The following is a 16,029-nucleotide window of genomic DNA, read 5'->3' as shown; positions in this document are numbered from 1 at the left end:
CACTCGAGGGAGTGCCTGGTAGCTGGGCCTTAGCCCATGGGGCCCAGCCAGGCCCAGCTTCTATGAGTCCATCCTTTGGTGAGCCCATCACCCGCAGGTGGGGCTCAAGGGTTTGATGCTATGTGGACCGGGCATCAGTTGGGGGTGGAGGCCCTGGCAGTCCAATCCCTGGGTGACAAGTCTGGCCAATAGGGACATGGAATGTCACCTGTCTGGTGGGGAATGAGCCCAAATTAGTGTGTGAGTTTGAGATGCACTGGCCTGATATAGTTAGGCTCGCCTCAGTGCACAGCTCAGGTTCTGGAATCAGTCTCTCTGATGGGGTAAAATAGAGGTCAGTACATGTGGTAGTGAAAAACAAATCTTTAACTCTTGTGGAATGCCAGGAGGGCCTCAAGAAGACTAGGGCTGATTTTAATGTTTTTGTGCATTTTTTTTTTTATATGTTCAGAAGAGAACAGTGGCATATGGTGAGAGGATCACAGGAGGCACAAAATAGTATGAAACTGTATGGGTCTTTGTCTGACAGCTTGGATAAAAAGGGTTACTTTAGCTCTGTTCATTGAGATACTGTGTACATCTCCCAGCACTGAATAAAATACCCCAAAGGGAAGAGCTTTGTGTCAGTCTTTGTATTTTATGAGTCTCTCAAGACAGAAAGGCAGTGAGCAGGGTTGGGTATACTTGTTCAGTGCCTGTACAACGTTTTTTTAATGTAATACAAACTGAGCAACAAGCAGGACATTTTAGAATGAAGCTTATGCTGTACAGACTTTGTTCATTATGTTAACACCTGTGTGGCCTGTGCTGTAACCTCACATATGGAGAACAAGTATTTAGTTAATATTGCTTAACAATCCTTTTTTAAAAATTCTCCTCTGTGTGTTTTTAACAAGTTTGTACCACCTTTCATTGATCTACTGTTAAATACAACCATTAAAATTGATTAGATTTTAAATAATGAGGTCATTCAAACATTTAGTTGCTAAACCAAACTACTTTGCATATGTACAGGCCCGCTCTGTGAAATCATGGAACTCTGTGAATTTGTGAATGTGGCTTGCTCAGAACACTCGCATTTCTTGGGTGAGTGTTTGCAGAGAGGTGATTTTTTTTTCTCTCATTTTCTCATCAGGGCATTCAAGGATATGCTATATGCTGCCCAGGACCAAGCACCATCTGTAGAAGGTAAGGAGGCTCCCTGTTTGATAAGAAACCCAGACACAGACAGGAAAAAAAAAAAAAAAACACAGTCACAGACACATACATATGTATCCCCTTTTTTGGGCATCCCCAGAATAACAGCCCTTCATCTGCTAAAAATAGGTGGAAATCACTGCTAACATGTTGCACTCACTTCAGGTCTCTGACTTAACAAGTCTCAGCTAACTTGCTTAAAGTATTGGACAACGCATGCAAAGGAAAAAGGGGATGAGAAGTGTACTAAGTGGTTTAGTGAAGGGTTTTTTTTTTAATGTTTATTGCATACTCATGTACTATAAAGAGTGAGTGTTTTAGACACTAAAAATGTAAAGCAATATTCTGATGGTTAACATGGAAGACCAGAACTGAGGGCAACTGAGAGGGCCAGTGCCACTCAATACACCAAATAGCAGGAAGGCTGCCAGCTATAATTACTCGTTGGCATTATAGTGCAAGTGCTGTGTAGTGAGGGAAAGAATGTGAATCATTTGTTTTTATTTTAGACACTAGTTTGTGGTGTAAACAACTTTCTTCAGTTGCAAGGGTTTAGATGTACTTAATGCTGTGACATGAAAAACCTTTGTGATGTGAGAGGGAGTCCTAGAAGCTGTGGTTTTAAAACTGTGGGGTGAGCCCCACTGGTGGGTCAATTCAGCCAACCTGAGCCAACTCAGGTGGGACAAACCAGGTGAAACATATGAAATGAAACTAGATTATATTCAAGAAAATTTCAAGTTTTATGATGCTACTAAAGTTCAGAATCAGATAATGATGAATATAAAAGTGTGTGAAGTGTGATTGAGTGTTGAGGAAAAAGGCACAGTTGCTGAGACTGCATGGTTGAGGGCGCTCCATCTCTCAGTTTCAGATGTTTGTTGACTGGATTTCTTTTACTAAACCCTTGCCATTTAATTATTAGTATACTAATATGAATTATAATTTGAGACTACAAAAGTTGTCTTTGTGTTAGTGTGAATATTCATGGCATTATTAATATTTCCTGTTCTAAGTAGTCCATTTAATACTTCTATAGAACACATATTTGTTCCTTGCTTGAGCTGTGCCTCTCCCTTCAGGAGTGTCTCCTGAGGCTGTTAGCTAGACTAGGCAACCTCGATGTGGATGATAAATTATTTCCTGTCTCAGGTCTGAGCTGTACTCATGGGTCATTGCGCTCTGTCTCTGTCAGCTTGAAGCAAGATAGGTGAGCATGTCTAATGAAAAGCGACCGGCTCAATCAGTCAGTTGAAAATCATATTCTGTCATCCATCTGATATCATTGTGACAATTCAAAGTTCCCTACTCAATCAAAAGTGATTTGTCCCCTTTTCACACATATTACAGCAGGCATGTGCAAAGAAAGGAGTATGAGCTGAGTATGTGTTTGAATGTATCGGAGCTGTTCTTTCTTTTTCGGTGTTTGGTGGGAAAGTGAGAGAGCACATAATGAAAACAGCACCAGAGACAAATAGTATTACTGAGACCTGAAAAGCACACTGTCCTGTGGCTGTTGATTTTTCATAACAGAAACAATATTAGGATTGTGGTTATAAAATAAAAGCTTACTGCAGCACTTTTTCTTCACATCTGCTGGACCAAAAATGGTCAAATGTGATTTAATTCAGACTAGGGCTCAGTGATATTAGAAAAATAGACTGACTGGACTTTCATATCTTTTTTTTAGTTTTATGATTTAATATATATATGGTGGCAGACACGTATGCTGTGCCAGAAGGCTTTTAGTGTCAGTATAGTATGCTGTTCAAGAAGACTTTTTCCATGTGGACAGGCGTAGACAGAAATCAGCTCACCACCTGCGTTCTCGTTATCAGGTCCATGGTGGCATCTTCTCAGTCTAGTTGATGTAAGATAATTTGGTTTGTTATCAACATAATCAATACTCAGAATAATGAAAAAGAGCAACCAATATTTAACAAGGCCAAATGATATATTTGTTGTTTTGGTTTTTTTTTAAACATATGAACAAAGTCTTAGCGTATTGTGCAGTGTAGGGTTGTTACAATACTAGAATTTCAAATTCATTATCGATACCCAGGAAAATAAACAATACCTTTTTCAATACCATGGTGTATAAAAAATTAAGAGTTTTTTTTTTAATAATGTTAAAAAAAAAAGTAGTAGTTGATGCTTGTATGCATCACTCAAATGATGCTGAAAAACTTGTTTTTAGCATCATCTAAACAGGATGTTTCTAATTTTAGAGATATTGTGCAAATGCAAGAAAGCCGTCCTATATATTTGTTTAATATGTGCATTGAAGGATATATCCTGGACAAAAATAACTCCAAGATTCCTCACAGTGTTACTGGAGGTGAAGGTAATGCCATCCAGAGTAAGTATCTGGTTAGACACATGTTTCAAAGATTTTTAGGGCTGAGTACAATAATCGCCATTTTATCTGAATTTAGAAGGTCATCCAGATCTTTATGTCTTTAAAACACTCCTGCAGTTTCACTAATTGGTTTGTGTCATCTGGCTTCATGGATAGATAACACTGGGTATCATCTGCATAGCAGTGAAAATGTATGCTATGCTACCCGGCTGCTCGGGATCTTCTGGGAGAGCATTAACGGTGGCTGTTACTTTAGTCCACATCGACTACAGCGGCCTGGATAGCTGCAGGATTTTCAAGGGTGCAGAGCCTGATCTCCAATTCATTGAGCCTGGCCTCCAAAACTACAAACAGGGAACATTTATAGGAAATATCATCAATACTTAAGAAGGCCGAGGAGTAACTAAACATTTGACACATTGCACATTAAAGTGTGGGAGGAACAGGAGAAGACGCCATTATTAGTGACTGAGAGCTAAGCTAATAGCTATGCTAAGCTAGCGAATCCCTGAAGACAAAATAAGTGAATACTATGAATGTAATTTACATGTGATTCAGCAGAGAGCGTGCTTTCAATAAAGCATGTGAAAATTACACTATAAATATAGTACCAGTCAAAAGTTTGGACACACTTACCCATTCATAAATAACAGACAGTGAATGTTACTATTGAGTAATTGTTAATGTGTGTGACAGCCAGGTTAACATTTATGATAAATTTTAAAACTTCAATGTTACTGAAACAGCAGCTTTACTAACCTTGTGAAATTCCTCTTAAAGACTTTATCAGTGTTGTGAACTTAAATTACTTTCAACAGATACAAATTTTAGTATGGATTAATATCTGAGTATCATTTTTTTTGGCAACCCTAGTGTAGAATAGTCTATTATGAAAAAGCAGCAGTGTGCATCATTGTAATAATTGTAATATCAATGCTGATGCAAGCCCAATATTAATCCTTCATTATTTTCATGCTGGAGGAGGATTTTCCAGAGTTGGTTTATATTTGTGACTTATAAACTGGTCTATAAAGGCTTAGTTAATTATGTTATAAAGCATTTTATAATTACAGCTTATAAACTATTTTTAGATGGAGCCTTATGAGAGAAATTTTATAAATTAATATTTCCAGTTAGCTGAAAGGTACTTATCAGCATTTGATTTTCTGATCTGCTTCACACTCTGTCTTTCTTCTCCTGTTCTCTCTCTCCTCCTGTCTCCTGCCTCAGTCTTTACAAAAAGCCACATTTTGGTATTCGGAAGATGTGTCCTTGCCTGAGGGAACCAGTTTTACTGGGTTATAACTACTACTTGCTCACACCACTCTGCTTTCTCACTAGACAACCCTGCTGTACCTGATAGAGCTGTGTAGTAGATAGATATTGCACTGAACAGGCAATTCAAAAGCTTCTGTCATGGCCTCTGCATCAGTAGTGTTATCAGATTGTGTGACAAGCACATGACCAGCAAATATGTCTAATGTTACAAGTTGATAGAAGATCTCATCAGCTATGTCATGTGCAGTTAATTTTATTTATTTAGTTTTTTAAATAAACATTTACTCACTCAGCACTTCCACTTCAGAGAGCCACTGTAGGAATGTACCACAGAATGATCCACTTTAATTTTTAGTCTCAGTTATAAGTCAGTTTCTGCAGGATGGATGTACACTATTTAAAGGATCTTGTTGCAAACTGGCATACACCAACGCGTGCACATTATTGTGGCTCTGCTGCTGCATGTGACCCTTAACCCCTCGTTAAGGGCCTTTGTTCTTGTTCCCTTCATCTCTCATTGGTCCTAATATAATTGTAATTAAAACAAGTCTGCTCCTGTACACTGGAAGACAAAAAAGAGAACAGCTGGCTGGTTCTCTTGTTCTCCCTGTTCCAACCATTACAGTGAGATATGCCCACGATCTAATTGAATTAGCCCCCTGATTATTACACAGATCTGAGAACAATGGGCCCAGATACAAAATACAGCTTTAACAGGAATCTGTACATTTTCTTTGTGAATTGTACTATTCCCATTTATGTTCACATGCCACACATGCCTGTATTTCATAACATTTTAAGTTATGAAGCGTTTTTATAATCCTTATACTTATTCATTTGTTCTTTTATTCATTCACTCACTCTCTCATTCATTTACTCATCCTTTGTGTCCTTCCCTCCTGCACTCTCTTAATGGGCAGTCTATTAGTGTGATGGTATCCATGCAGGGCTTGGCTACAGAGGAGCTGGATAAACACTGAGAAACTGGTGGGGCACCCATTTAGTATTATGAGCACACATTGGCTCTGAAAAAAGGAATGGGTTGCACATTATTGACTTTATAACTCAGGGGAGCAGATTTATTTTATTTTTTTTGAAGTAATAATTCTGAATGAACAATTAGACCAAATAAGAGTCAGCTAATCAGTCTCCTTCTGCACTTACTGTTTCACTTCTGATTTGTTGCTTGGCTGCAATATTATAATTTCAGGACTTTTCATGTTTTATCCAGTCAAAGAACATCACGACTGCGGTCGTGTGAAAATCTGATACTTGTACTGTTTCTTTGTGTTGAAATGAACTGCTTTGCCTTTTATTATGGAAAAGAAATGTAAAGACAGTGAACAGAATAAAATATAATAGAACACAAACAACACAACACTATCAATACAACTGGATACATATGTGGATATGTGGATTTGCCCTAACCTCGTTCAAATGAACATTTTTGTGTAGTTATTATTGTGTACTTCATCTGCTTAATGAAAGCAGTGCCCCTAATTACAGCTACATCTCCAGCACACCTTTCATTTAACACTTGTTCTGCTGTTTTCTGTTGCTGCCTATGCTGCTTGCTCGCCCGCCATTTGCCTGCTGTTGTTGACGACCATGATGAGAGGTTAGTTGGAAAGCTGCTAGCCTGTGTCATACAGTGCTGATTGTAATTCTGCTTGCGTATGCGATGGAGCAGCAGCTGTTATTACTGTTGTTGTTCCCCGCTGGAGTCTTTTCTTGCCCCCTGTGTGGACTAGCATTCTAATTTGTGTAATTTTCTTGCCTCGGCATGTAGTTGTAACTTTTCTTTTTCAAGCATGTTTCTCAAATATGTTTTCAGAATGATTTCAAAATGAGTGTGTTACCTTTGGTCCAAGTTTGTCACCTTCATGTGAATCCTTTTGTGATTTAATTGTAAAATACATGTACAGCAAAGTGCTAAAGTTCTAGGCACTGTAAATGTTTCCTCTCACCCATCAATACCACCAGTAGTCTTCATGCTTGGCAAGAACTTTAAAACTGTGCCTTTAAAAGAACAACAGTTTTTTTTGAGCCAAGGTTGGTCACGCATATCCAAACGTACAGTTGTGTTATGATAATGGTTAAAAACATATTCTCCATAGACACAGCAGCTCAAGGATACATGCCCAAAATACATAACAGATAATACTGTGCCAAGTGAAAAAGACGAAAGGGATGCTGGCAGGAGGTCAGGCAGTCATAAGGTGATAGAAGCATATGAAAAGAAGAGACACAGATGGACATGCAGGCAGACAGGTAGACAGGCAGAAGGGTTCGTCAGGACAGTAGTCTCCCAGCCAGGGTCTCCCACCCACCTGCATTATTGATGGGCTCTTTGACAAGCTTGCTTCTTGTGCTCGCTTCCAAGCACTAATTGCAGGGATTTTGTGAGGGGGGTTGGTTTTGTTCTTTTTGGTCCTTGATCTTGGTGTCCCCTAAGTAGGTACAGTGAAGTCAAATAAAAGTAAATGGAGCAACAGTCAGGCACACAGCTGTGAGTAAATTGAACAAATCCAGTGAGGTCTTTTAGATTTGTCTTTTTAGTGTCTGTACCGTGTCGTTTTCTGTGTCTCTGCTACAAGAAATTGGTATTTTCAGGAACAGAGGCAGGAGGACCCTGTTGTGATTATTAGTCCACATAGGCTGCAATGATATCAAGATCTTTACCATCTTGAGCAGTTGCATCCATAAGAATAGTTTTCTCCTCACTCAAGAAGATTTGACTTTCATAGGTGTTTAAACTATCCCTGATCTTACAGAGCAGTGTAATGGGGACATAGGAGTGGATTCATAGATTGGTCCTTTGATGATTTCAAGGGGTATTAGAGGGGAGGATAGGAGGAGGATCAGGGTCAATATAAACCTAGGATTGCTATCTCAAGGTCACGGACTAATCGAACTGAGGTAAAGAACGATGAAAAAACTCATGGGTAATTGGATGAAGAAAGGGATGATGGTGGCTCACCAGCACTTGATTTATAATAATGAAAAGCAAAGACTTAGGAACATTCAGATAAATAGACTGGGATTGTCACTGACTAGTCTGGAACAGTAAAGATTGAGAAATTGTGTGTGAGAGAGATCCTTCAGGCAGCAGACAGACAAACAGACTGAGTGGGAGGTCCCTGGGCTCATCTCCAATGCATGTTGCCCTGCATTAGCACTATAGCCTTCCCACAAGATAAAGACAGTGAGAGAAAGAGACGCATGGTGGATGAAAGTCTTCTATCCATCCATGTATTATTCATCAGTGAATTAGATCTCGCCTGAATAAAGTGAAGGAGAAGAGGGTAAGAGGAAAAGGTATGGGTTGATTTAGAGAAGCAAATGCTGCAATGTTAGAAAAGGGGGAGGAGTTCAGAAGCAGTAGCTCCAGCTGAGGAAGTATTTTTAGATCTGGGGTGTTTGAGGGGAGTCTGGGAGGTTTTTTTCAAATGGTGCAAAGGTAGTGTGCTGGTGAGGTCTAGAGAAAAACTGGCAAAGAAAAGCAGAGGTAGCAGGGACAAGGTTGCAATAGGAAAAATGTATGTTTTGAGGAGGGGAGGGGGATAGATCAGGGACAGGGGTGAAGGGGAGGTTAGGAGTGCTCAGAGGAGCTGAGGTCATCCTGGGACCCCTGTCACCTCTTAAATGCAGTTATGAGGGCTTCTGATGCCTATAATGGCGTTATCCAAGAACTTAACATTACTGGTCCTCTCTATCCTTGTGCATACATACGTGTTTACATCTGGCCTCATGAACATGCTGCCACTCAAATGATGTTGAACATGATGTGATATTTTCAGATATCAGCAAAAGAAACACCAAGCCTGAGATGAACACTGAATACATAAATGAGATACAGCATCTTTTCCCCAATGAGAATGCGATCATGTAAAGGTTAAATAAACATAAAGGATCCATCATATTATCTGGCTTCTTGCCATGTGAACAAATGGACATCACATACATGAAGCTCTGGCAGTGATCTCAGCATGGGAGGCATGCCACTGTAATGAGATCTGTCTCTGCTGATTAGAAAACGTCTCTCGACATCTCAGGGGTTCACCGTATTTGTTAGGCATTAGCAGGGGCTTCCAAACTGTAATCTAACCTTTGTTATAAAGCAAGTTATTTTTTAAACCAGTGATGAAATGCCTAATTGACAGCTTTGGCTGCCAGCCAACAGATCAACCAGGCTTTGCTGAGCATAACAAATCAGTAATAGCTGACTACGTATCATTTATCTAGCCCCGATTTACACAAATGTTTTTGATGAATAAAAGGAGTCATGTTTTAAACAATTGCTTTGCTTGGCAGAATTTAGGGGGGGGGGGGGGCACAGAATTTTAATTTGCATATTTGCACACAAATAGCATCTGTCCTGTATTCAAAGATTAAAGCTCAGTAGTCTGAGTGATAGAAATGTAACAAGAATACAAAGCTGGCTGCTGATGATGGATGGAAAGACAGAGGAATAGAGACATGCGACCTTCTGTTTGCTGCGTGTCTTGATGTTTTTATCTTCTTATGCTGTCTCTGCTTTCTGCCACACTCACAACTGTTTGCAGAGGGTTTCACACTTGTGCACATTTGCATGCAGAGATGCGCGCACACACACATATAAGGAGCTGCATGCTACAAGCATGTGGGTGTGATTGTGAGCTATAGGTGATGACAGCAGGGCCATATGCTACTGTATTTCTCTTTTTTAGTTCTTAATTAGAATACAGCCAATGAAATCATTACACAGTGTCCACACTAATCAGATTCATTTCATGAATATACTTGCACATCTATGCCGGCCCCACTGATGATAATGATATATATATCTTTACAAGTTTTGGAGCAACATCAGATCTCTTTTTTGAGGAAAGGCTTGCTTTGCGACACATGGGTAAAAATGCCCCTTTATTTAAAAATGTTTTGCAGACAACAGATTCAGAATGAGAGAATGTTTTTTAAAATAACAAAAAAATATATATAATTTTAACATTTGCCTTGTCGTCTTGGTAAACACAGGGTTCATGTGATTTCCAAACCATTGTATTCTTACCTACATTTAACATGGCATTTCAATTTTTTTTTTTAAATTGCTGTACAAAAGCTTAATGTAACAAACTGTATACAATGTCAGAGTTTTAATTTTGCTGATCTAAATTGTATTTCTGTAAATTATAGAGGTTTTCATGAGCATTTTAATGGTACTGCAACTGGCTTAATGGTAGGTGTGGGTGGGTTTGTACTGTATGTGGGCCTTGCAGAGGACATGGCGTCCTTTACTAGACTAGTATATCGTTTCTCTGGAGAGATAAGGGAACCTGGCACAGATTGGCTCATAGCACAAATACATGATGATGATGTATCGGTCATATGATCTTCATGTCAGTCTCTTTTCTCAGTCCTATATTACTCCATTGATTGTCAGCACAATTACGAACCCTAAACCTGGCAACAGAGACACCAATTTGAAAACAGAAATTTTTTTAGTAGCTTACAGTCATGTGGAAAATGTTTTCACAGCATTCTATGCAAAGTTGGTCCTGGGAAAAACTACTGTAAGTACACTCTCATTACATCCATTGGAATTAAGCTTATGTATATTGATTTATTCATCAACCAAACTTAAATTAATATTTATCATGTTAAATATTGAAATGCGATTAAAATGCGATTAATTTCGATTAATTAATTACAAAGCTTGTAATTAATTCGATTAATTTTTTAATCGAGTCCCACCCCTAATATATATATAAATATAAATAAAACTTTATAATATATGTACGGTATGGTACAAATGGTATGTATTTATGGTTTGGTTTGTACAAAATCTGCCATACATACGGTATGTATCGTATGGAATGTACAGTACATACAGGTCCATACAGTCTCTACGGTATGTTCGGTACATACGGTATGATATGGTAGGTGTGTAATGGAATGTACGGTACGTACGGTATGGTATGTACGGTATGGTACGTTTGGTATATTTTAATATATTTATATATATATATATTTATTAATGTATAAATGTATGAAAAATAAAATATAAATAAATATATAAAAATTAAAAATGTGAATTGTAAATATATATTTTAATGTATATTTTATATTTATATAAATATAAAAATAAAAAGAAATATAAAAATATGAATAAAAATTTATAATATATGTATGGTATGTATGTACAGTATGGTACATACTGTACGTACATATGGTATGTATGTTGTGGACTGTATGTATGTACGGAAGGTATGGTGTGGTTTGTACGGTATGTGCCATACATACGGGATGTGTGGTATGGAATGTACGGTACATACGGTAGGTACAGTATGGTATGTACGGTATGTACGGTATGTATATTTATATTTACATATATGTATAAAAATATAAAAATAAATCTAAAAAATTTATATAAATATATATGTATATATAAAATATAAATAAAACTTTATAATATATGTACGGTATGGTACAAATGGTATTTATGGTTGTATCGTATACGGTATGTATCGTATGGAATGTACAGTACATACAGGTCCATACAGTCTCTACGGTATGTTCGGTACATACGGTATTATACGGTAGGTGTGTAATGGAATGTACGGTATGTACGGTATGGTATGTACGGTATATTTTAATATATTTATATATATATTTATTAATGTATAAATATATGAAAAATAAAATATTAATAAATATATAAAAATTAAAAATATAAATTGTAAACATATATTTTTAATGTATATTTTATATTTATATAAATATAAAAATAAAAAGATAAATATAAACATATAAATAAAATTAAAAATGTATAATATATGTATGGTATGTATGTACGGTATGGTACATAGTGTATGGTACATACTGTTGTGGAATGTACGGTACATAGGGTAGGCACAGTATAGTATGTACGGTAAGATACGTACGTATGTACGGTATTGTATGTAAGGTACGGTATGTATATTTATATTTACATATATGTATTAAAATATAAAAAATAAATCTAAAAAATGTATATATGTATATAAAATGTAACTAAAAATTTATAATATATGTACGGTATGGTACGAATGGTATGTACGGAAGGTACGTATGTTTATATTTTAATATATTTATTAATATAAAAATAGAAGAAAAATAAAAATATAAAAAATATATAAAAATTAAAAATATAAATTATAAATATATTATTTTTAAAGTATATTTATATATTTTCTATATTTTTATACATAAAAAAATATAAATATAAAATATAAATAAAAATTTATAATATATGTATGGTATGGTATGTACGATATGGTACATACTGTACGTACATACTGTATGTATGGTGTGGAACATACGGTATGTACGGAAGGTATGGCATGGTTTGTACAAAATGTGCCATACATACGGTATGTGTCGTATGGAATGTACGGTACATACAGGTCCATACAGTATCTACGGTATGTTCGGTACAGACGGTATTATACGGTAGGTACGGTATGTGTGTAATGGAATGTACGGTGCGTACAGCAGGTACAGTATGGTATGTATGGTAAGATACGTACAGTACATAAGGTATATATATATATATACAGGAGTTGGACAATGAAACTGAAACACCTGGTTTTATACAAGTCCTGCACAGTGGACAGAGGGATTTTAAGCCATTCTTCTTGCAGGATAGTGGCCAGGTCACGATGTGATGCTGGTGGAGGAAAACGTTTCCTGACTCGCTCCTCCAGAACACCCCAAAGTGGCTCAATAATATTTAGAAAATATTGGTGACTGTGCAGGCCATGGGAGATGTTCAACTTCACTTTCATGTTCATCAAACAATCTTTCACCAGTCTTGCTGTGTGTATTGGTGCACTGTCATCCTGATACACGGCACCGTCTTCAGGATACAATGTTTGAACCATTGGATGCACATGGTCCTCCAGAATGGTTCGGTAGTCCTTGGCAGTGACGCGCCCATCTAGCACAGGTATTGGGCCAAGGGAATGCCATGATATGGCAGCCCAAACCATCACTGATCCACCCCCATACTTCACTCTGGGCATGCAACAATCTGGGTGGTACGCTTCTTTGGGGCTTCTCCACACTGTAACTCTCCCGGATGTGGGGAAAACAGCAAAGGTGGACTCATCAGAGAACAATACATGTTTCACATTGTCCACAGCCCAAGATTTGCGCTCCTTGCACCACTGAAACTGACGTTTGGCATTGGCACGAGTGACCAAAGGTTTGGCTATAGCAGCCCGGCCTTGTATATTGACCCTGTGGAGCTCCCGACGGACAGTTTTGGTGGAAACAGGAGAGCTGAGGTGCACATTTTTCTGCCATGATTTGGGCAGCCGTGGTTTTATGTTTTTTGGATACAATCCGGGTTAGCACCCGAACATCCCTTTCAGACAGCTTCCTCTTGCGTCCACAGTTAATCCTGTTGGATGTGATTCATCCTTCTTGGTGGTATGCTGACATTACCCAGGATACCGTGGCTCTTGATACATCACAAAGACTTGCTGTCTTGGTCACAGATGCGCCAGCAAGACGTGCACCAACAATTTGTCCTCTTTTGAACTCTGGTATGTCACCCATAATGTTGTGTGCATTGCAATATTTTGAGCAAAACTGTGCTCTTACCCTGCTAATTGAACCTTCACACTCTGCTCTTACTGGTGCAATGTGCAATTAATGAAGACTGGCCACCAGGCTGGTCCAATTTAGCCATGAAACCTCCCACACTAAAATGACAGGTGTTTCAGTTTCATTGTCCAGCCCCTGTATATATATATATATATAAATAAAATATAAAAATATAAATATCTAAAAATTTGTAATATATGTAAGGTATGGTACGTACGGTATGTATGGTAAGATACGTACAGTACATACGGTATGTATATTTATATATATTGTTAGATGCCACAGGTATTTACCTCTGTGACAGCTACTACTCCGTTTCATAGGGTCCAGATCACTTTCATCAGTGGGGTATTACCCTCTCCTGCAACTCAGTGACACTACTTAAGCTGTGACGGGGTGACTCATCTGGCTTCTAACCACTAATAATCCTAACCTCTGCCCCGCTTCCTCTATAATATTAATTGTAAATATATATTTTTAATGTATATTTGCTATTATATAAATATAAAAATATGAATAAACATACCCGGTGACTATACCATACTTGTATTGTTTTAATTCATATTTTTTGTACGGTATGGCTAACATACTGTTAACGTACTATTGGTATGTATGTTGTGGACCCTGTACGTATGTACGGAAGGTATGTGTGGTTTGTACGGTATGTGCCATACATACGGTTATTGTGTGGTCTGGAATGTTACGGTTACATACGGTAGGTACAGTATGGTATGTACGGTAAGATATGTACGGTATTGTATGTAAGGTATGGTATGTATATTTATATTTACATATATGTATAAAAATATAAAAAATAAATCTAAAAAAATTTATATATATATATATATATATATATATATATATATATATATATATATATAAAAAATATAAATATCTAAACATTTATAATATATGTAAGGTATGGTACGTACGGTATGGTTTGTACGGTATGGTACATACGGTATGTATGGTATGGAATGTACGGTACGTACGGTAGGTACAGTATGGTATGTACGGTAAGATACGTGCGGTCTGTACGGTATTGTATGTGAGGTACGTATAGTACATACGGTATGTATATTTATATTTCTACGTATTTATTAAAATATAAAATATAAAAAATATAAATAACTATTAATTTATATTTAAGGTATGGTACGTACGGTATGTGTGTACGGTATGGTACGTACGGTATGTTTTAATATATTTCTATATATATTTATTAATGTATAAATATATGAAAAATAAAATATAAATAAATATATAAAAACTAAAAATATTAATTGTAAATATATATTTTTAATGTATATTTTATATTTATATAAATATAAAAATATGAATAAAAATACAGTATATACCATACTGTATTTTTAATAATATTTTTGTACGGTATGGTACATACTGTACGTACATATGGTATGTATGTTGTGGACTGTACGTATGTACGGAAGGTATGGTGTGGTTTGTACGGTATGTGCCATACATACGGTATGTGTGGTATGGAATGTACGGTACATACGGTAGGTACAGTATGGTATGTACGGTAAGATATGTACGGTATTGTATGTAAGGTATGGTATGTATATTTATATTTACATATATGTATAAAAATATAAAAAATAAATATAAAAAATTATATATATATATATATATATATATATATATATATATATATATATATATAAATATAAAAAATATAAATATCTAAACATTTATAATATATGTAAGGTATGGTACGTACGGTATGGTTTGTACGGTATGGTACATACGGTATGTATGGTATGGAATGTACGGTACGTACGGTAGGTACAGTATGGTATGTACGGTAAGATACGTGCGGTCTGTACGGTATTGTATGTGAGGTACGTATAGTACATACGGTATGTATATTTATATTTCTATGTATCTATTAAAATATAAAATATAAAAAATATAAATATCTAAAAATTTATATGTAAGGTATGGTACGTACGGTATGTGTGTACGGTATGGTACGTACGGTATGTTTTAATATATTTCTATATATATTTATTAATGTATAAATATATGAAAAATAAAATATAAATAAATATATAAAAACTAAAAATATTAATTGTAAATATATATTTTTAATGTATATTTTATATTTATATAAATATAAAAATATGAATAAAAATACAGTATATACCATACTGTATTTTTAATAATATTTTTGTACGGTATGGTACATACTGTACGTACATATGGTATGTATGTTGTGGACTGTACGTATGTACGGAAGGTATGGTGTGGTTTGTACGGTATGTGCCATACATACGGTATGTGTGGTATGGAATGTACGGTACATACGGTAGGTACAGTATGGTATGTACGGTAAGATATGTACGGTATTGTATGTAAGGTATGGTATGTATATTTATATTTACATATATGTATAAAAATATAAAAAATAAATCTAAAAAATTTATATATATATATATATATAAATATAAAAAATATAAATATCTAAACATTTATAATATATGTAAGGTATGGTACGTACGGTATGGTTTGTACGGTATGGTACATACGGTATGTATGGTATGGAA

At 36.1% G+C, this 16,029-nt stretch overlaps 1 protein-coding gene across 2 annotated transcripts in view; it reads left to right on the top strand.

The window, feature by feature from the left end:
- Positions 1–16,029, top strand: part of xpr1a (xenotropic and polytropic retrovirus receptor 1a) — a 97,792-nt gene that overhangs the window by 5,567 nt on the left and 76,196 nt on the right. For both annotated transcript variants that reach the window (XM_030728365.1, XM_030728364.1), the window contains exon 2: positions 1,137–1,188. In XM_030728365.1, coding sequence (XP_030584225.1) covers positions 1,137–1,188 — 52 coding nt within the window. The remainder of the gene's footprint in view (positions 1–1,136; positions 1,189–16,029) is intronic.

The sequence above is a fragment of the Archocentrus centrarchus genome, chromosome 4, assembly GCF_007364275.1.
Source record: "Archocentrus centrarchus isolate MPI-CPG fArcCen1 chromosome 4, fArcCen1, whole genome shotgun sequence".
Classification (NCBI taxonomy): domain Eukaryota; kingdom Metazoa; phylum Chordata; class Actinopteri; order Cichliformes; family Cichlidae; genus Archocentrus; species Archocentrus centrarchus.
This window is presented reverse-complemented; position numbering and strand designations above follow the sequence as displayed.